This window comes from Mastomys coucha, unplaced genomic scaffold, assembly GCF_008632895.1.
Source record: "Mastomys coucha isolate ucsf_1 unplaced genomic scaffold, UCSF_Mcou_1 pScaffold2, whole genome shotgun sequence".
NCBI lineage: Eukaryota > Metazoa > Chordata > Mammalia > Rodentia > Muridae > Mastomys > Mastomys coucha.
In genome coordinates, this window is record NW_022196902.1 from 19,951,586 (window position 1) to 19,975,474 (window position 23,889).

Sequence of the window (23,889 nt, forward strand, 5' to 3'; positions counted from 1 at the left end):
TCTACCTCATTGTGCAGCATTCCCTTTCTTTTAGGAGGTAACTTGATTCCCAGCTGTTTCTGTACCCTTAAATGCATTCCTTTATTTTAAGCTCAAACCTTTATCCTGGCATACAAAGATTATTCTCTCCCAACACATGTAATATTTAGTCAGAGGTGGAAACCCTCCTGTGTATATATTCCCAGAAAATAACAGGTTCCTAGACAATGTTGAGTACTGGCATTATACAGTTTTATTAAGATTAAAAAAATTTTTCCATAGTAGTATTTTTATCATACCCAAATATCATATGTACACAGTGGTTGCTTATTAAAAACATTTTAAGGAGTAATAAAATGGTCCAGCAGTCAAAATGCTTGCTGCCTCAGCATAAAGACAGACAGAAGTTTTAGCACCAGCATCCAAGTTAATAAACAAACAAACAAACAAACAATGACAATAACAAAAGAATAAGCAAAGCAGAGGGGTTCTGGATGCATAATATGGTAATCCCAACACTAGGGAGCCTTAGTCAAGAAGTCCCAGGGGCTTCCTGTCTACCCAATCAAAGCTTAATCAGCAAGCTCCAAATTCAGTGAAAGAGCCTATCTCAAAATATGAAGGTGGGATGTGACAGAGAAACATATACAGCATGGCCTTCTCCAACTTCCTCACAATTGTACACATAGACAAACCTTCATATTCACACATATACACAAATGTACTTGAGTAAGCCAAGATTGAAAGGTGAGTTGGTAAAATATAGAAAAACAGAAGACAGAAAATGGTTGCCAATAAGGAGAAACTTGCAAGAACAAAAAAAAGAGGTTCTCCTTAGATTTGAAAGAATTTACTTAATCTTTAATTTTTGTTTCTTCATGTCTTGGACCCATTTAAAACTCCAACTTGTATATATCTGGAAGCCTCAACCAGGTGGCATGCACAGTGTTATTTCATATCTTAAACTTTAGTATCTTGATATGTATAGTAATGTAGTGTGATTACTAAGAGTTTCACCTGTTTTAAAATTTCTAGGCTAATTCCAAATATTTTGAGATGGTAGATGTCAGCTCTCAGATGCACTGGGACAAAGAAATCTCTAAGGCAGTGAAGTGAGGAGTATTTTAAAAGGCGTCCACAGGCAGGAAAGATGAAACATGCCTACAATTATAATTTAGCTTTTTCCATTAAGGACACAGTACAGCTGTTCTGAACACCATGTTCTTCTGTGCTCAGTCCAGTCTATTTTTTATTTACTCTAATCTGAAAGCAAATAATGATGCTTTCCTGAGATCCAGACTGAGATAAACAATTAGACTATTTTAGACCTTAGCTACATATTCCTTTCCCTTAGTTTACCTTGCTATGTGACCTTGAGAAAAATTATGAACAAATCACTGCATATTCAATTTAATCTTATAACCTGAAGCAGCACATTAAAATGGGAATCTTGGGTACTGTAAAGATGAAGATAGTGTCAAGGTCTCTGTTCTTAAAAGCCAGAGTCTGTCTAGATAAAAGGATATGCCTGAAATCAACTTTACTGCAAGGTGGAAAATAGTCAGTGCATATCAGAAGCAAATTAACATATGAGAACAAACTTAAGGAGGTACAGGTTCTTCCTGTGAAGGTTTTATGAGGCTTTAGGATGGAAAGGGAATTTCAAATAAACTTTCAGGCATAGTTTAAAAAATTCTACTTGATCCATAAGATGGAAAGACATGCATGTTAGCAGAGATAGGGAAAATAATATTTAATATGAGGTAAGCTTCATTTGTCACTTAGCCTTCTGAAATAAACATAGTGGAAACGTCCTATGTACTAGGAATTTCATTTGGCATGTAGAATCAAAGGCCCTACTCTTAAATAATGGACATTTAAGGGTACCATGAGAAACAGAGCCTCTTCTCTTAGGTAATGGAAGATAACGAATGAGTGCTAAGCAGGAGTCAAAGCTCAGAACTATAAGTGAGGGACTTGAGTTGACAAAGGCAGGTAAAATGCCTATAAGAAGTGGGAGAGTGGGACACAGAAATCTTTCCCTATTATATAGCACAGAATGAGTTTAACTCAACAGAGAATGGGACACAGAGATCATTCCTTACTATATAGCACAGAATGGGTTAACTCAACAGGTGTGAGTGCTCATACCCATCATCTAACCATGAATGTTGTGTTAGGCCAGTGGTTCTCAGCCTTTCTAATTCTGCACCCTTTCCTATAGTCCCTCATGTTATCATGACCCTCTTACCTGAAAATTATTTTGTACCTACTTTATAACTATAATTTTGCTAGTGTTATGAAACATAACATAAATATTTTAGGGGATAGATGTTTGCCAATGGGGTAGAAACCCACAGGGTGAGAACTGCTGCGTTACACGGAATAAACCAGAAGATCTGTAAAATAGCCTGATAAACTGATTTTGTGTATATTGGGCATACATTCCCATTACCTACTTTGTATTAACACTCTAGGGAATGTCTTACCTTGCTCTTCTGGAGGCTTCAGAGCCATGCTATATCAGTGAGACTTTGTGAATACTACTGACCAAGTAAACATTTGCCAAGTGAGAATTCCATATTGACATAACTATCTCTTTGACAGGTCCCTGAACACAAGACTTGAGTGAGCCTCTTAGTTGGCAACCCCTCCTCCTTGTCACAAATGGTAGGAGATTTAGCATTTCAGCAAGCTTCTGCTGAAAGAAGATAGGTAATATCCTATACTTCATTTCTCATGTACTGCATATCTCCTGTCTTCAGTAATTCTAATCTAAAAATGCTCATGTAATAAAATATAACATGGAAATAACATATTTCTAAAAATTCTAAAAATAGTTCTAATAAGTTACTGAAACTGGTGTTGTCTCCAGGAACCCTGAAGCATCATACTAGTGATGTAGAAACCTATAAAATATTCACAGAACTAATGGGAACATGTGAGCCAACTGCTACATTAGTCTTGTTTAGTTTGACTATTATTTGGATCAAAGTATTTTAGATCTGGTTTGCTGTTCTCAAGGTAATCGTCATCCTTTCATAATAAGCTATAATTTACCAATATCATCAAGCCAGATACCTAACTCAGAAGAAAATGGTGGTACAGATGAGCTTTATCCAGGTTCAAGCATCTGAGCTTCAGTTCATCAGAGTCTGCTAATTGTTCAGACCATGGTCAGATAGGTCAAATATCTAGATGTAACCATTCCTGCTCTTCCTGTATTTTATTTCTTGTTTGTTTACAGGTGCTTATTGGTCATATTTGACAGCAAAGTCCTCCTAGTCTCCTCTGGTTCTCAGTGTTACCTGAGTCATGAAGCCATCTGTACAAGTAGATTTCATGTTAATGTTCTGAAGCACACCTAAAACTTGCCATCAGGTTCTACCAGAGACACATATTAGCACACAATTAAATAGAAAGGATATCAAATATAGGACCAACTTATGTTTACATCCTTCTGGCTACTATTGTACCTTGAATGTGAAATGTCCTTATAGATTCAATCACTTAACTCTTGCTTTCTATAGGAAAATACTATTCTAGATGTAGAACCATTGGGAGATAGAGCCTGCTGAGATAAATGAATCACCAGGATCAGATGCTGAGGTTGACCATGTAGCTCTTTTCCTGTTCATCCTATTTTCCCTGATTGTAGCCACCTTATTCTCCTGTTATACCCACAGGAGGATAGACTTGAACTGGTAGACTTGTTACGTCACAATAAGACCTCTCTTCCTCCCTTCATACTTCTCCCCTCAAGTTGCTTCATATTGCTTATTTGGTCATGGTAGCCAGAAAAATATCTAATACTGCTACTCATTGGGCCTTTTAAATTTGGAAGAAAAGGCAGCATCAGAGAAATTCTGTTTTGTTTAGCTTAGTTTACTAAAACTCTATATTTTCAGGCTTATGAGGTAGGTTCTTCTTCCTTTATCAAATCCCCTCAGAAAGAAGCATGAGCCACACATCTAATATGCTATGTCTAAAAGATACTTCTTTAAAAATATTGGTTTTGAAGTGATTACTAAAGAACTTTGTGGTATGACATGTGCCTTTCATGCCATAGAGAATAACATAATTCAAATACAGAAATGGATTCTTGGAGATTTATGTGTGCCTTAACAATGCTAATTTCTACAGTATATGCTATATAATCATCTATATAATTAGTACCTTTATATTAAATATGATCTTGGAGGCCTGTGTCTCACTCTTTCTACAGGTTTGGGCATTATGCTTGTGGTTTTGTTTTAAACCTGTGAGTCAACATTCTGCCCATGAGTCTTACTATTCCTCTTATCATATTGCCAGTTAACACAAGAAGATCTCTGATACTTGAGATCTGGAACTTGCATGCTTTGACTCCTAGCAAGAAAATAAACCATCTGATGACTCATTCATTGACTCATAGCTGAGCTTCTCTAGTGTGAACAAGCTAAAGAATAGAAAAACTGCACATCAGAGGACTATGGCAAACACTATTTTAATTACTATGATATTTCTCCTTATTTTTCTTCTATTGCTTCTTTGTGCTGTTACCTTTTTTAAAGTTATTAACACAATTTGATGTTTTAAAAATATTAAATGCCTCTTAATTACCTCTTAATCAGGGTCTACTGTATTAAAACTCTCAGCATTTCCAATGGGAAGCTCTTTTCAGTTCACTTGAATATTTTAAGTGTTTAGAGTTCATTAGTGATTTTTCCAATTTACATATGTAATGATAGTTCTCACACTGAAGCCAATGAAATGGCACAAATTAGAGATTTAATATTTTCATTATTAAGTTCCTAATACATGCTCATTATTCATTTCTAGGTTATTCTAATTGCATATACTAACTTTAAATGTTAACGAATCATAGTCTATGATTTTCCCATTGTAAATAATCCATATAATACATTCTTCCATATTGTGATATTACAAATGCAACTTTTCTTGAGATTCATGTTCTCAAAATATGTAAGCTATATTTCATTATCATGATCCTCAAGGATCTGCTTGGTCACACTATCATCATAATCCTAATTGTGAAGCCTTAAGACTTCAGGTAGACTGTATATATAGATGGGTTGTAGAAACACACTGATCTGACATGTAAAATTGATGAGTTTTTCCCTCCAGAACTAACACCTCTCTCCTTAGGATCAGTTATTTGTTTGGTCAGATATTTCCATCGGCTGTATATAGTCAAATGCCTAATTAAAAAATACTGTGGTCTAGCCTACAAAATTCTCCTAGTGGCTGCTGTTTATTTCTTCAGTGCTATTTTTGCCACAGAATAGCTCAATTTGAAAAGCCTTACTAGGTAGCTTCCCTTATTTATTTATTTTTTGATTTCTTTTGATCAGAGGCTGCTGGGCTGACATCAATTTACTTTTTGCAATAGCTTTCTCAGTATAGCCCCCCTCTGGAGAAATGGAGTCACAATAGCTTTCCTGTCTCATTCTCATGAAGCTGCCTCCTTATAAATTAGGTACTACTTCAGCAGTGTGTGTTTAACTGTGACTGCTAGTCAACTGGGAATTCTATTGACAAAGTCACTGAGAATATTTATGGTGACATTTAAGTTATTTTTTAAAATGATAATTGCTTCAGCAATTTTGTAGTCACGCTTAGTTTTTGAGGCCTATGTAGTCAATTATAGGTTTTTTTTTCATGAAGCCCTTTGTTTTAATGGGCCTTAGTATTAAAATATGTTAACATATGGAAGGATAATTAGTTAATTAGCAGTGCTTGCTGAGTGTATACTCTTTTTTATTTATTTATTTATTTATTTTGTGCATACTCTTTAAATACACAGATCCTAAGTTATGTAATAAATGGCGGTCTAGGAAAAGATGAAAAGAAATGAGAATGTTTTTACTTCTCACAAGCTAAGTTTTATTTAATGTTATTTAAGAGACTAGCTATATATTAGTTAAAGTAGTCAAAAAAACAGATTTTGCCCAGCAACTATTCAAATAACATTTGAGGTCATCTGTGCCCTCCATTGCTTGGGCTATAGCTCTTCTTGTATTCCCAGAAGTCTGCTTCCTTCTGTGCCTACCAGAGGCCTGATGACATCAGTGACTACCAGGCTTGCCAACACCAAGGACAAACAGATAGCTAAAGGCCAGCAAAAGAACACAATCTACAAGAGTCAGGCATCATCAGAACTTAGATACTTTACTACATCAAGTCCTAGATATTCTAACATAACTGAAGCACGTGAAAATGACCCTAAATCCAATCTTCTGAAGATGAGAGGTTCTTTAAAGAAGAAATGAATAAGTCCCTTAAAGAAATACAGAAAAACACAATCAAACAGGTATAGGAAATGAATAAAACTGTTCAGGACTTGAAAAATAGAACCAACCAACCAACCAAACAACCATCCAACCAACCAACCAACCAAACAACCATCCAATCAACCAACCAACTAACCAACAAACCAACCAACCAACCAACCATCCATCCAACCAACCAACCAACCAAAAAACCAACCAACCAACCAACCATCCAACCAACCAACCAACCAACCAACCATCCAACCAACCATCCAACCAACCAACCAACCAACCAACCATCCATCCATCCATCCAACCAACCAACCAACCAACCAACCAACCAACCAACCAACTAACCAACCAACCAACCAACCAACCAATCAACCAGCCAACCAACCAACCAACAAACAAACACACCAGGGCCAGATGGTTTTAGCTCAGAATTCTGCCAGACTTTCAATGAAGAACTAATACCAATACTCCTCAAATTATTTCACAAAGTAGAAACAGAAGGAGTACTGCCAAACTTATTCAGTGAGGCCATACATATGCACCTACTAAGTACCAGCCTCAACTTGCATAGGGATTCTGAGAAAAGGCGTATCTGGCAATGGGGAAATAAACAACTGGAAGTCAAGTCATGCTTCTGAGCTGGTGGCCTATGTTCTACTCAAGATCACTTTCCAGGTTGCTTTCTGTCAGTGTTCTGCTTTCTCTGGAGATATAGAGACAGCCTTCTCTCTAGATACCTTCCTCTTGCTATTCTTTGCTGGAGTCAGTTCTCCAACAAGTTCCCTCTTGTTATTCTAAAAAATTCTCTACATAGGTCTTCTCTTCCTCTGCATAAGCCTGGTCTTTTATTTTACATATCAATTTAGTCATTTATTCCAGGTTCTATTCTGGTTTTCCTATGAATCAGCATCTCTTGACTTTAGCCAAGGAAGAGACAGCAAGCTTAAACACAGACAATAAGAGACTCTGCTGTGGAATTCCTGGATTTAAATTTGCTTCCTCAAACTGACCTTGAACTTCGAAATCAGCCTGAATTTGTATCTGCATGTCTTTTTATCTTTGTGACAAGCTGGCTCATAGTGTAGCTGCCTCTGTTTTATATCTGTGAAGCTCCTTAGAAAACTCATATCGTATCCTTACATTTTTGCATATTTGAGAAATTATAGTTTTGAACTTGTGTTTTTAGAACTCTTTTCCACAGCCTTAAGGGCTATGTTGAAGTTCCCAGCATTGACCATTTTAGTAAAGACATTCACACACCCTTGACTTCTAGACTCCTGCTTTTCTAATTATCCTGGAGTCATTAACTTTAACAGGGAGGACATTCCTCCTGGAAGGCAGGACTTGAAAATCTGTACATAATTACACAAATCCAAGCCTTAAGCCCACAGCAGCCACCAACACTCCTGGAGGCTCAAGCCCTGTTGGCCGAGTTCCAGGGGTGAGAACCCTGTCATTCCACCCCTACAAGGCCAGACTTGACAGTCACTCAGATATCTAAACTACACAATGACTCAACAAAGAAAAAGAATGTGTTCCAACTTCTGTTATAAAAATTGTGCCAGTTTGAATATGCTTTTGGTCCAGGGAGTGGCACTATTTGGAGGTATGGCCTTGCTTGAGTAGGCGTGTCCTTGTGGTGGGAAGTCTGTCACTGTGTGAGTGGTCTTTAAGATCCTCCTAGCTGCCCGGAAGCCAGTCTGCTAGCTGCCTTTAGGACAAGAAGTGGAACTCTCAGTTCCTCCAGCCCCATGTCTGTCTGGATGCTGCCATGTACCCACCTTAATTGTAATGGACAGAACCTCTGAACTTACAAGCCAGCCCCAATTAAATGTCTTTATAAGAGTTGCCTTGGTCACAATGTCTGTTCCCAGCAACAAAATCCTAAGAAGTTTGTACCAGGAGTAGCTCTGATCATGCTTTTGTTTGGAAGAATGTGGATTTAGGGACTTTGGATTTGGAAAGCAGTGGAATGCTTTTAGTGGGGCTTAATGGGACATCCTAGTAGGAACATGGAAGACTTTGTTGCTTAGGGTGATTTGGAAAAAAATTAATATGTGTCTAAGAGACTGTTTTTGTGATATTTAGGTGAAGAATGTAGCTACTTTTTGCCCTTTTCTGAAGAGTCTACCTAAAGGTAAGGTAAAGAGATTTATATTAATTACATTGACAAAGTTTCAAAAAAGCCCAATAGGGACTTTGTTCTTTGGTTAAGTTTCCCAAAAAGTTTTCTGAACAAGTGTAGCAAGCTTAGAAAGGAAAAATATACTATGTATGGTTCAAGTAATAAAGAGGCATCACAAAATGGAAATGAATTCTGTCTTCAAGAAGATAGATAGATTAAGGAAGTGGTGATCTCGGGGCAAGATCCCACCCGGCTTATTTTACTGCTTGTGTTTGCAGTTGAAGAAGGAATTGTTTTAATCTGGAATTAACTACAGTCCAGAAATGGAGGGCATATTTGTGATCCAGGTCTTAAGGCTAGAAGACACAGGGTTTGATCTGGATCTTGAGGAAGAGTGGCCATGAAAAGCTGAGGCTCAGGCAGTATGGTACACACTTTTAATCCCAGGAGACAAAGCCAAGCAGATGGATCCCTGAGTTCAAGGCCAACCTGGGACACAGCAAGTTCTAGGTGAAGAAAAGCTTAAGTCAAGGTGTGGTGGTACATGCCTTTAATCCCAGCATTCAGGAGACAGAGCTATTCAGATCTCTCAGTTCAAGGTCAATCTACAGAGCAAGTTCCAGGATAGGCAAGCTTAGGCAGTGAGGGAGTTGGAAAACAGAAAGCTGGTAATAGAATAAGGAGAGGGGACATGCTCCAACCCTAGCAAGCAGCAGAACTTGGCAGCTTTGGCCATATGGCTCTGGCTTTAGAGCCAAAAACAAAATAGACTACTGGGATAGTTGATGCTGGTTTGCTGGAGCTAAGAAGTTTGCTATAGTTAAGAAGAGACCAGCATCACTGAGGTGAAATCTGGGAAGTGTTTTCTGAGAGCACAAAGAAGCTGTGTTTCAGAGATAGCCAAGATTGTACCTTATGCTGTAGCTAGACTTAGCAATGTGTAAGAATCACCCAGGTGGTACTAATTTTAAGGTATGAAGGAGTCATGAAGAGCAGCTGAGGCTTGGCACTGTGAGAGGCCATTGGTGAAGGTACAGCTACAAATATGTAGGGGGCCTACATTCAGCTAGTGCATATTCTCTGGTTGGTGGTTCAGTCTTTGTGAGCCCCCATGGGCACAAGTTGGTGTATTCTGTAGGTCTTCTTGTGGAGTCCTTTCCCATACCAACTCTCTCAGTTCTTTTTCCCACTCTTCCACAAGACTGCCTGAGCTCTGCTTTGTTTGCTTGTGTGTCCTTGCATCTCTGCCCACAAACTGATAAATGAACCCTCTCAGAAGATAGTAATGCTAGGCTACTGACTGCAAGCATAGCAGAATATCATTAATTTTGTCAGGGGTTGGATCTCTTCTATAGGATGGCTCTCAAGTTGGTTCAATCATTGTTTGGCAATTTCCTTAGTCTCTGTTCCATCTATATCCCTGCTCTTCTCATAGACAGGACATATTTTGGGTGGAAGGCTTTGTGGGTGCATCCCCCTCCCTCCACAGGAAGTTTCACCTGGCTTTAGGAAGTGGTCTCTTCAAGCTCTGTATCCCCCACTATGAGGAATCCCAACTAGAGTCATCTCCAATGACTCCTGAGAGTTTCCCCTGCCCCAAAGCTGCTCCCCCTACTGACTTCTATTCCCTTTCTCATCCCTCCCCCTCCACACTCTTGATCCTAAATCCTGTTTCCCTCTCTATTCCTCCCCTACACAGTTCTCTCCCTTCATCTACTTCAGATGTCTATTTTATTTACCCTACTGGGAACATTGTTACCCTGGATATAGGTGATTAAAATAGTAAAGTATTCCTCTTTCTCCACAACCTTGCCAGCATCTGCTGTCACCTAAGTTTTTTTATTCTAGCCATTCTGACTGGTGTGAGGGGTGGAATCTCATGGTTGTTTTGATTTGCATTTTCCTGATGATTAACAATGTTGAACATTTCTTCAGGTGCTTCTCAGCCATTTGGTATCTCTCAGTTGACAATTCTTTGTTTAGCTCTGTACCCTATTTTTAATAGGGTTATTTGGTTCTCTGGAGTCTAACTTCTTGAGAGAAATACTCCTTCATTGCTGGTGGGATTGCATGCTAGTACAACTACTCTGAAAATCAGTTTGGCGGTTACTCTGGAAATTGGACATAGTTCTACCAGAGGACCCAGCTATACCACTCCTGGGCATATACCCAGAAGATGCTCCAACATGTAATAAGGACACATGCTCCACCATGTTCATAGCAGCCTTATTTATAATAGCCAGAAACTGGAAACAACCCAGATGTCCCTCAACAGAGGAATGGATACAGAAAATGTGGTACATCTACACAATGGAGTACTACTCGGCTATTAAAACAATGAATTTATGAAATTCTTGAGAAAATGGATGGATCTGGAGAATATCATCCTGAGTGAGGTAACCCAATCACAAAAGAACACACATGGTATGCATTCTCTGATAAGTGGATATTAGCCCAGAAGATCTGAATATACAAAGTACAATCCACAAACCACAAGAAACTCAAGAAAAAGGAAGACCAAAGTGTGGACACTTCATTCCTTCTTAAAAGGAACTCCCAGGGTCTCAACCACCAACCAAGAACTGCACATGGTGGAACTGATTGTTCTGGCAGCATGTGTATAGTAGAGGATTGCAAATTAGATCATCAATAGGAGGAGAGGACCTCGGTCCTGTGAAGGTTCTATGCCCCAGTGTAGGGGAATGCCAGGGCCAATAAGTGGGAGAGGGTGGAGTGGCAGGTATGGGGAGGGGGGAGGCAACAGGGGTTTGCTCTTGTTATTTTTGCTTGTTTGTTTGTTTATTTGTTTTTTGGAGGGAAAGGAGAAATTTACATGTAAATAAAGAAAATATCTTAAAAAAAAAGAAGAGAGATAACTAACATTGTATATTTAAGGGATGTTTGAGTTACTAAAATATGCTTTAATTACTTCTCAAAAATGTCTAAACTTTTTAAATCAATTAAGAAAGTAAAAAGATTAAGGGCCTTGGTAGAAACATGCCTGCATAGCTTCTGTACTTTGCCCCATATAACATATATGCATATTTGTTCAAAAAAACGGGGGGGGGGTGGGAATCAAAATACCCATGGAAGGAGTTGTAGAGACTAACTATGGAGCAGAGACTGAAGGAAGGACAATCCAGAGACTGCTCCACCTGGGAATCCTTCCCATATTCTATCATCAAATCCAGACACTATTGTGGATGCCAGCAACTGCTGGATTATAGGAGCCTGATATAGCTGTCTCCTGAGAGGCTCTGACACAGTACCTGACTAATACAGAACTAGAGGCTCACAGCCATCCATTGGACTGAGTACAGGGTCCCCAATGAAGGAGCTAGAGAAAGAACCCAAGGAGCTGAAGGGCTTGTAGCCCCTTAGAACAAACAACAATATGAACTAACTAGTACCCTCAGAGCTCCCAGGGACTAAACCATCAACCAAAGAGTACACATGGTAGGACTTATGGCTCCAGAAGCATATGTATAGCAGAGGATGGCCAAGTCAGTCATCAGTGGGAGGAGAGGCCCTTTGCCCTGTGAAGGTTCTATTCCCCAGTGTAGGGGAATGCCAGGGCTAGTAAGCAGGAGAGGGTGGGGTGGTGAGTAGGGGGAGGGGGGAGAGAACAGGGGTTTGTTTTTGTCTTTGTTTTCTTTTATTTTAACTTTTTTCTTTTTCTTGGAGGGAAACCTGGGAAAGGAGATATTGTATGACATGTAAATAAAGAAAACATCTAATAAAAAGAAAGAGAGAAAAGTGCTCATGTGTTCCTTATTGACAATTGGTCTTCACATACATTTTTCTTTATTCTATTTTGATTTGTTTTGGGCACTGGTATCAAACCTTGGGCTTTCTGCATGTCAATCAAATTCTTTAGTAGTAGCTAAATTTCTAGCTCTACTTTTTCATCCTGTGATGAATTGAATGTACAGAAATTACATACATAGACAAGGAAGGAAAGCTTATTATAATTCATTTTTGCTATTTTTCTGATATTTAGTTTTCTTAATTTCATTATACCAAGTATTGATGTATTAAACATTCTTTATATACATTTTAAAACATGTATTGATAAACTTATTTAGGATAAATCTTTAGATGTTACATTTCTAGAACATAGGGTATAGTCATCTCCAGGATGTTAGTGATACTAATTAGCCTAGTAACAATTCATTCTCTCTCTTTATCTCTGTCTCTCTTTCTCTGTCTGTCTTTTTGTCTCTCTCTCTTTTCCAGAAGGTATAGATTAAAATATTCTTGTTTGAGATGTTTTCATACCATAATGGAAGAATCCTACTCTCCCTTAGCACACAGGTTCCAGGATTTTATTGCTCATTAGCCATTAACTTTTCTTCTAGAACTCCAGAGAGAATAGAAAGCTATTTAGCTGCATCTATAAACTTAGGAGAGCTCTAGTCTCCTCCCCACATTTGGAAAACATTTCTCAAGTGTCTGAAAGAAGTAGTTCAGTTCTAGTTTATCTGTGTGAGCCAATTCAAGAGTATTAACCTCCCAAATATTGGACTTTATGTTAAAACTAAGACTCACCTCCTACCTCCCCTTACAAATTTTCTTACTCAAACTGGCTTGAGCTTAGGTCTAACAAATTTCCTCTTTGGACTGAAACCTAGTAATTCCCATATATTTCTTGAATCTTAATATTTTTAAGTTTACTAGCTGTTTTTATCCAAGAAATATATGTTTAATATATGTATTCTATTATATGTATAATAGAAGCTGGAAACATTGTGACTATCTCAATAAATTTAGAACAGCATTTAGAATCTCTGTCACTTAAAATTCATGAAAGAAAAAAATAGGCCCCAGCTTCCCTAATGAAGTTCTTTAAATTGTTTTCATACCCAATGGATAGCTCTTACTCAAGAAAACCATGAAAAGAGAGCCAGGGCCAGCAAAACAACTCAGCATGTAAGGTGCTAGTTTCCAAACTGACAATGAGAGTTCAATTCCCATGCTTCCCAAGGAGTACTGAAAGAACTATCTCCTGTAAGTTCTCGATATTTACAGAAGTGCTGTGGAATTGTGCCTATACACATGCATATATACACACGCACACATATATAAATCAATAGATGTAATTAAAATGTTTGAAAAATAAAAAGCATTTTAAAAAGACAGTTAAGAAAAATTCTTACATAAAATATAAAGAAATATATATGTAAATTGTTAAATACGTATTTTACAATGCATACTTACATACTAATTATTTATATCTACTTTATATTATACTCATAAATAAGTAAAGATAATTATTTTATTATTAATACTATATGAATACATGTATACACATATATACATACATACTTTATACTGAGACAGACACTTATCATTTTATTATAAGCATCCATTTTATTATAAGCATCCATATTTCTTCTTGATCCATTTATCTTTATAATAAGTTTGCACAATTGTTTCAAATCATACTTTAAAAAGAGAAGGAAATATCTCATTCCTTTATGAACTACTAAGTGTTCTTTTTAGTATTTAAATTGTATGCATGGCTGTTTTAAATACTTAGCTATTCATCATCAAGAAACGATGGGCAGAGGCCGGGCAGTGGTGGCACATGCCTTTAATCCCAGCACTTGGGAGGCAGAGGCAGGAGGATCTCTGAGTTCAAGGACAGGCTGGTCTACAGAGTGAGTTCCAGAACAGCCAAGACTATACAGAGAAATACTGTCTCAAAAAAAAAAATAAAAAGAAAGAAAGAAAGGAAGGAAGAAAGAAAGGAAGGAAGGAAGGAAGGAAAGAAGAAAGAGAGAGAGAGAAATGATGGGCAATTCATCTCAGTGTGTTGCCTGTACAATGTGGCATAGTTCATTATAAGACACTTATATAATTATGTTGTAACATAATTTTGTGGTATAACTAACTCAATCACTGTGTGCATACTTTTTGTATATTAAGAGCTTTGTTGGCATCTTATGAAACCAACTTTCTGCAAAATTTTATCATATAACTTCTTAAGAGCTGATGTTTTCTATTGAAAATACCACATTTTTGAAAGACACTGCTTTTAATGATGCTTTTTAGTTAATTTTAAATCACTTTTATGATTTCTTAATTACTGGTTGTTGTAGTATTTTAATCATGTGTTTAGGGCTTCAAGTGTCTTCATGGAGGCATTTTTCTCTTCAAGGTTAGAATCATTCAAGACATGAGGAGAGTTTGCCAAGCTGTCTCTGTGAGCATGGCTAATCTCCATAGCCCTCCTATTCCAGCCTTTGGGGTACTGCCTCTGGAAGAAGCTGAATGAGATGAAACTTGCCCATCTCTTCTATTATTCCCTCCTTAAACAGAGCAGATGCCCAGACTTTTAAAAAGGTGTATATCTAAAAGCCCATCTTTTCTCCTGCTTGAGTTCTGTATTCTTCAGACTCTCAAAGTTCCTCTTCCACTCTCAGCTTAGCCCTACCTGTTCTGCACTGGAACAAACGACAAAATGAGAAATGGCAGCAGTACTCTGAGAAAGGAAGGAAGCATGCACAATGTTTTTTCCAGTGCTTATTAGAGAAGAACTAAAGGCTGTGGGGAGTCTTCTGCAGCAATCAGTGCAGGGGTGGGGGTCTATAGTGTCTTCTGCAGCAATCAGTGCAGGGGTGGAGTCCTGAACCAAGCCACCACTGAATCACAGGGGTTTAGTGCTGGTCGTAGAGAGCAATTTTTCATTTCAGATAATACTGGAATGCATTGCACTAAATCTAGAAAATTTATTATATTTCAACACATGAGAGCTTTCATAACAGCTTTCTGGTCACTGTATAGGCAAAAAGTGGCCCAGTTTCTACAGAACAAGATATGTGCTTAAATAGTATCTAATATAAAACATGTATATTACATAAACATTTTATTTACATAGTTTTATTATTAAGAGTGTACAGTAAATATACATAAAATATACAAAATATACTACATAGCATTTTAGAAAAGTTTTCCTAATGTATATTTAATATTAAAAATATTTTATTATGTTACAATACTTGCATGCACCAAAATACATGTATACCAACTATTACTATATATATCTAAATAACTGTAATAAATTAGTAAAGTAAAGGAAAGTTTTAATTTAACTGTCTTTGCTTTTAGTAAGGCTCCATTGAAGATATCAAAATTATTTTCATGTCCATAATAACGTACATGCCACTATTGGAAAATGATTGTTCAATCACTCAGAAAATACAGTTACACATTAATCAAAACCCCATGAGCAGACTTCTGTAGCTGAAGGAAATCAGTCCTATCATTGTGGACTTGTGCATGCTTTTGTTTCCTGTGTGTGCGGAGGCTGCAGGTGTAATGTGTCCCTTAGTGTGAACATGATGAGCTATTAGCTGATTATGTACAAGAAATAAAACTGCCTTCCTGAAAGTACTCGTGGGAGAACATATCAAAGCTTTAATCAATTCCAGTAGGCCTTCTTTCGTTTTGATAATGAGACAGAAGAGTTTAAGTATCGTAAACATTTTAAAGACCTATCTCCATTCAGATTTTATGGGATTATTTTTTATAATTCAAAATTAAATCCTCAACTGAATTCTTTTAGGAAGCAGATACAAAGTTATATAGGTATAATTTGAAACAACTATGTTTTCAAGTGATACATACATACATTTTTGTGCAATGGGAGAAAATCATTTTTTATAAAATGTCGTAGACCATTAATAGCAGATGTGGCAGTGAGCCTGCTCAGCATTTAATGACATGTAAAGTAGTGCTCACATAATAGTGACTCATATGTACAGGAGAAGCATTACAAATGCCTAAGAGCAGCAGACCTCATGTCTCAACAGTGGATCATAATCAAATTAGCCAACGTACCTTACAGCTGCAGGGCCCAATGCAAGGGTCCTCGTTTGTGCTTCCCAAGCCACTACAGTTGCAGGGTTGGCAGTCCGGGTAACCATGGTAACCCCTGACACAGTGATCACAGTTCATGCCTCCAAAACCAATTTTGCAGTGACAAGATCCGGGTTTCAACCCTAAGGGAAGAAGCATTGCATATCAACATGTTCAAAGGAAAACAGGTTTAATTCTTCAGGTTTCAATTACAATAACCATTAAGTGGGACTCTGATCACAAAATTAGATTTTTAAAAAAATTCCATTATTTATAAATTGAAGCAATTCTAAATTTAAATACATTTTAGTCATTTTCTTCTCAATCCCTAAGTCTCCCAGATTCTCCCTGCTCCCTATCAATTCAACTTTGAGTTCTTTCTCAAAAACAAAAACCTAACACAATAGTAATACCTAGAAAACAAAATACAACATCACCATAAATAAAAGAACACACACACACATACATCAAACTCTAACCAAATAAAAGTATATGCAAAAACTGCAGAGTCCATTATATGTTAGTAAGCTACTCCTAAACATGAGGACTGCCCTGGTGTAGTATATACCCAGTGTCACTCTATTGAAGAAAACTGAGTTTCCTTCTCCTAGGAGGTATAAGTGACAATTCAGTTGTTAACCTTTACCCTAGTAGCTAGGTTGTTAATCGTTAATTCATTCATATGTGTATGTATATATATACCTATATATTAAAATAAAACAAAAACTATCACATCAAACTCGAACAAGATAAACCAACAGAAGGAAGAAGAGGCCCAAGAGAAGGAATAAGCATTAGAGAGTCATTAGTTTGCTCATCCAAGATTTATATAAAAACACTAAACTGGAAGTTATAATACACACTATGCACAAAAAGGACCTGATGCAGGTCATGTGCATTCTGTTTCAGTCTCTGTGAGTTTGTATGAACCTTTCTCATGTTGGTTTAAATGACCATCTTTTCTCATGTATGTCACTAAAGCTGTAACTAAAGGGTCTTTTGGAGCTTAATAAAACTGTCAGTAGTTATGCAAACATAGCAGTTCTATATATCTGTAAAAATATTAAAAATAAGTGGCTAAAGAGATGGCTATGTAGTTAAGAGCACTTGCACATCTTACAGAGGAGGAGCAAGTTTGTTTCCAAGCATCAACATGGTGCTCACAATCATCGGCAACTCCTATTCCAGGGGATTCCACTAGCTCTTTGGCCTCTGCTGGGACCAGACACTCATATGGAACACATATATACATGCAGACAAAACATTCATGCCCATAAAAAACTTGTGATCTCCATCAAGCAAACACAAAGTATAATGAAATGCAATAATAGTGTAAGAAAGCATGTAAAAAGAGGAATAGTAAACATGAATATGTCAAGTACACATTCAAGTATGAATATGTCAAGTACACATTCAAGTACTGTTAATATGCTTGCATAATGTGCACAGGAGTCTTGAAAATGGCTAGAAATATTAAACACAGAGAACATGAGTATATGTCAGGAAAGTTTGAGGAAAAATAAAAATAGCTGCATAAATACTAATTGGAGCCATGAAATAAGACTTAAAATCATAAACCCTCAGTTTATATTGATTACGATGGATATTTTTGTTCAATTTTTCTCCAACAGTACTGATAGGTGCTGGGGAGATGGATCAATGGTTAAGAATACTTGCTGCTCTTCCAGGGGTCCCTGGTTCAAGTCCCATCTCTCACATGACAACTCAAAATTATCAGTACTACCAGTTCCCCTTCAGGACCCAATACAAGGAAAAAAGTAAAATAAGAAAAAGACAGTAATAAATTGATTTTCTTTATAAAATTTTATTATTATTGCTTCTAAACCACAACTGCATTATGCATGTATTTTTTCCTAATTTTCTATTTCTAATAGATTTTTTTTAAAACAATGTACTTATTTTAGTGTGGAACTTAATATCATTCATAGCAATATTAGCATTTATTTGTCATTTAAGAAGGAAGATAGTTCATGATGACAGGCTTTAACTCTAAGGTTCTGAGAGTTCATGATGACTCACAGGCTTTAACTCTAAGGTTCTGAGGGCAGAAGTGCCCAGTCTTCTTTTGCTACTTTCAATACGCGACTCATCCAGAGCAACTAGCCTGAAAGCGGCTCCTAAATATTAAGTTTATTATGTCATCACACTTGATTTCTTGATGTTGAGAGTTTATAGTGAATTTTAATCCTCAAAGTATTTGGTTTCACCTCATAGTATTGCCATCTGTGACCCTTCCCACACATGTGGTGTCATCTACATCCCACAGTGAGATTTCCATTCACTCCCAAAGCTATACACACATCTCTCACCACATTCAGCTTACACTGGAACCAGTGAAGTTACAGAGCAATCTAAGTAACAGGATGTAAAACATTGTAAATATAATATGTGTGCTTTATACATAGATACCTTCTCTCTTTACAGCCCCCACCAAACACTACATACACATACACACACATACACAGACACACACACACACAGACACAGACACACAGACACACAGACACAGACACACACAGATACACACACACACAGACACACACAGACACACAGACACACACATACACAGACACACACACACACACACATACACAGACACAGATACACACACAGACACACACACACATACATATACACACAGTTGTCATATAACATCAATTTTAAGGACACATTACATAGATTACAGTGGTCCCATAAGATTGTACTGCCTGCTGACATAATAGTTTGTATAATGCCCACTGTGACATTTCTACAATTAATGTGCTTAAATTTCTAAGAATTTATCCTATAATAAAGTGACACATTACTATACACATACATGAAGGCAGATGATCAATATTTTTGTTTGCTTTTCAAACAATATAGTTCAGCACAAAATAAGTTACAGTGAAAAAATGGGGTCCTATAAGGCACACCATTGGATCTCAGAATTCTGACTATGTGAATGGAATTATTGAAAAACTCTGCAATAAGATGGTTTTTGGCATATGATCATCTTTTCCTCAGAGTGACAGTTCTCCACTGTGCCTCACCTCGCTGGGCGTACTTCTCATCTTTGACACAGACTTCACTAAGGGAGCCAGTTGGATCACAGCGACATGGCTGGCATGGCCTTGGATAACTTGGTGACACCTGAAAAATAATTTGCTATGTCTTGAATCAAGCATAATAAAAATGCCAGTATTTTCAACTCAGCAAACAATTCAGGACAAATTGGTTTTAAAAGTACATTGAAGATTATTTTGGTAAAATTATGTCTTTGTCTTCGACATGAATTGGTAGACTTCTGAAACCCAATTTTGCTAAGTGGGTTAGCAGATGCTGCACATCTGCTACTTATGTGCAAGGGCTACACCCAGCCCTTGGGTGCTCTTTGGTTGGTGGTTTGGTCTCTCAGAGCCTCCAAGGGTTCAGGTTAGTTGACTCTATTTGTATTCCTGTGGGGTCCCTAACCCCTCCTAGTTCCTCAATCTTTCTCCCCTGGCTGGGAGATTTCGATTTGATAACACCTACATCATGAGACCTTGCCATGCACACAAGAAGCAAAAATATAAAACCTTTTAGGTTTAGACATTTATCTCACTTAAAAAATTAATTAAAATCAAATTTGATTCTAAGCAGCCATGAAAAGGGAGAAATCCAAAACTCAGGTACCTCACTTGGGAATTCTAGTCTAAAATGTATTTAATGTTTGGAGCAGGTTTAATTTCCATCCTGCACAAATATTTTTTTTAAATCTGAAAAAAGGAAGCATTTCTCAGCACGTTTGTTTGAGGCTAGTAAAGCCTACTACAAATGACTGACAAAAATTGTAAAAACAGAAAATTAAAGTTCCACATCCCCATACAGAAAGACAAAAATCCTTAACTAAATAAAAGCACCCCATGCATGAAAATTATATTATTTTATAAAATAATCATATTTGATACAGAAGAGAAAAATTGTTTTTATATTTTGCAAATGGATACAAATGACCAAACTAATAGGGAAAGTGAAAATACTTATATTTATTTTAATAGATGCAGAAAAGCATTTGACAAAATGCTTCAGCATTTTTTTTTTTATTATGAAAGTGCTTAGCTACCTGGGAAGAGCAGAGAAGTTGCTGAATCTGATAAATGGCATCCATAAAAATCCTATAACTCACATCACGTTCAATAGTGAATTATTATGTTTATATTTAAAGTGAGGACAAAATAAAAATGCCAGCTCTCACCATTTCTATTTAATATCAGCATAAATATTGCAAAGTAAAGAGTGAGCCTGGCATTATTTGTAGACAAGAGTCTAAGTGCAGTTATAAAGAATACCTTAAGATTTCTAGAACAAATTCATTTTCAATCAATACAAATGATAAACTCAATATTAATTTTTTCTTAATAATAGCATGAAAAAATTGGGAAAAAAGGTTTAGCCAAACCACTAATCATTATTTTAAACATACACACACACAAAAACAAAATCCCCCCATATGTATATAATATCAATTAATGAAAAAAGAGGCCACAAATTAAAAAAAAACAAACTGAAAGGGTAGGTAGAAGGTACATGGGAGAATTTAGAGAAAATGATAGGATATGAGAAATGATATAATCTCAAAAAGTTATAATCTCAAAAAGTAAATAAAATAATTTTAAACTGATATTAAAGTTGAGTCATTTTATGAACACATCATTTCTCTATGTACTTTTCAAAATTTATGTATAACAGTAATTTTGGAATAGAGATCTTACATATCCTTAGTTAAATATGCTATTCTTTCATTCCTTTTTTATATATAGATTATAAACAAATAGCAAGCAATATTATCTTCACTTGAAATTTTGATTGTAAATTTTATGAGTAACCAACTGGTATGTACTTGGCCAGGGTAAAAACATAAAAGTAACATTATTCAGACCCCCCCCCACATGTATATAATACCAATTAATGAAAAAAGAGGCCACAAATTAAAAAAAAAAAAAACTGAAAGGGTAGGTAGAAGGTACATGGGAGAATTTAGAGGAAATAGCAGGATGTGAGAAATGATATAATTATAATCTCAAAAAGTAAACAAAATAATCTTAAAATGATATAAATTCAAATAATCTACTGACAAGAGAGTCTTGTTCCAAATGCAGTATGAAATGAGTGAACCTGCATTACTCAACACCACGTATACTGAGTTTAGTGCTCAGGGAATGTGCCAGTACAGATTGGTTTGCATTCTATGGCCATATCATGTGATTCCCAAAGGACCAGTAAATCATTATTTTGTGCTAAATACAAAAATCTGGTTATGATGTCGACTAAAAATTAAAAATCAAATTTTATAAATCAGAAAAGGAAAATATCTTTACTTGAACATATGCTTCAAGATAGATGACACACAAATGACCAACAGGCTTGTGACATCAAAATTAAATATATGAGAGAGTTTCAAACCATTAGAATGACTAAGATCCAAAAACAACGTTGACCATAAAGAGCAGTGGAATGAAGGAACTCACAAACATCAAATATTTTTGGCCAATGTGTAAAATGTCATTGATAATTTGATAACAAATGGTAATTTCTTATCAATTTAAATATAGACCTGTTCTATGAAGATAAGGAAGTAATTGTTTTATTCTTAGGTATATCCAGAAGCTAAATTAAAATGACCATATCATGGCATACATAGACTTGTTTGTAGAAGCTAATCAGAATAAAAAATCACCTGAATATCCACCGATGGGAGAATGGATTGAATGACTTTATGTACTCATGCAAAAGAATATTATCAGTTCTTTAATGGCCAATTATTGGTGCATATAACATGAATAAATGAACTTGAAATGTTATGATCTGAGAAGTGAAAATACAAATGAACAAGTACTGTATGATTAAAGTGTTTTTGTTTGTTGGGTTGTTTTACGTTTACTGAAAGATAAACCTAATTAATGTTCTAAGATCAGAAGATAGTTTTTCAGGAATCAAGTTCAATTGGAAAAAAGGAAAATAGACATTTCTGGAGTAGTTATAATTCCACATATCATATTATTAAGAAGGTATGACACTTAGAGTTAAGAAAAGTTCCCAGTCACCTTTTAAAGAATGAAGTTCAGTGTTTTGCAGATCTTGTTAGTTTGGGATACATACTTTTTGTGGAAAAGCAAAAATAAAACTTAATGAAATAAGGTGGTCCTTACCCCTTTTGGTCTGAAGAATCCATCAACACATGTCTCACAATTTATCCCAGCTGTGTTGTGTGTGCAGTTGATGCACACACCCCCTCCGATGTACTTCCCATGTATATTTAAACTTAGATTTCTGCTAGCAACAGTTTCATCATAATAGCATTCCTCAGCTTTTCCATGACAATTGCATGCTACAGTCAGAATAGAGAGCAGTAATTACTAATTTCAGTCTTTAAATATATTTAAAACTATTTTGTTATCTATATATCATAGAAACATGAATCTATTAAAAAGGCATTTGTACTTATTATATATATATGTTATATATATTTAATTATTTGAAATAATTAAAATCTATAAATTCTACTGAGTAGTAAAATACCAATAGTTCTCTGATTTTTCAAATATAATTACAATTACATAGAGTTTAACCTAAAATCTATTATGACATAAATTATTGAACAGACCACTAAATGATTTACAACCACATAATCTATGATAGATAATGCCCATAGGTGAGCCTCTGTGCTACATCCTGTGTCTAAATGGACAGGGAGGAGTTAATACATCCTTTTGGTCATCGTTAATAAAAACAAAACTTTTCAATAGGCCAGATTCTTTGATAGTCATTCTATATTTGCTATTATTGATTTCAGTTACAATGCAATTCTCTTCATACAACACTAAACCAAGCTAGAGATGGGTGATTTTACATACAAGGTGCCCTTCTCACCACTGGACACTGTTATGGAATTAGATTCAGGAATGTGCATTCAAAACACTGCTACAGTTTTCTCAGATCCTTTCCAGACAGTGAGAGAGACACATGGTAGGTTGTAGAGGGAATCTCTTGTGCACTATATGGAACTATGACCTGTCAATGAAAAGCTGATGGCCTATTAGCAAAAGGCAGGAAGTAATAGGTAGGACTTTCAGTAGAGAGATAAGATTGCTAGGAAAGATTCAAGAGTGGGAGCTTCACCCAGAATCTGAGGAAAACAGACACATTAAACTTAGGAGAGATAAGTACCTATGTGGTATACATAGACTAGGATAAATGGATTATATAAGTTATGAGCTAGTGATGGGGCCAAAGCTTATAGCCTAGGCATTTGTTTATAAATAAGTAAGCCTCAGAGTTGTTATCTGGGAACTGGGCACAGGTAGAAAAGTCTGTTACAGTAAATCTCAAGAATCAGGACAGAATGAAATTCTGAGGCAGTGTGGATCAGATGAATTTGCCCTGGGTTAGCAATCATGTGATATGAGTAATGTCCTTATATATGATGTTTCCTTATAGAGTATGAGGCAGTCAGCAGTCATTAGCAGTTGGGGATATCTAAAAGCATAAGATGATGTGACACATATAACACCATCACCATAACACCATCACCGTAACACCATCACTGTAACACCACCATCACTGTAACACCATCACTGTAACACCATCACTGTAACACCA

The 23,889-nt window shown here is 36.3% G+C and overlaps 1 protein-coding gene across 1 annotated transcript in view; it reads right to left on the bottom strand.

The window, feature by feature from the left end:
- Lama2 (laminin subunit alpha 2) overlaps positions 1 to 23,889 on the bottom strand; it is a 668,494-nt gene that overhangs the window by 366,604 nt on the left and 278,001 nt on the right. Inside the window, exons 8-10 of the mRNA XM_031380750.1 lie at positions 22,440 to 22,618; positions 19,302 to 19,401; positions 16,231 to 16,391 (exon numbers count right to left, since the gene is read on the bottom strand). Of these exons, the coding sequence (XP_031236610.1) occupies positions 16,231 to 16,391; positions 19,302 to 19,401; positions 22,440 to 22,618 (440 nt within the window). The remainder of the gene's footprint in view (positions 1 to 16,230; positions 16,392 to 19,301; positions 19,402 to 22,439; positions 22,619 to 23,889) is intronic.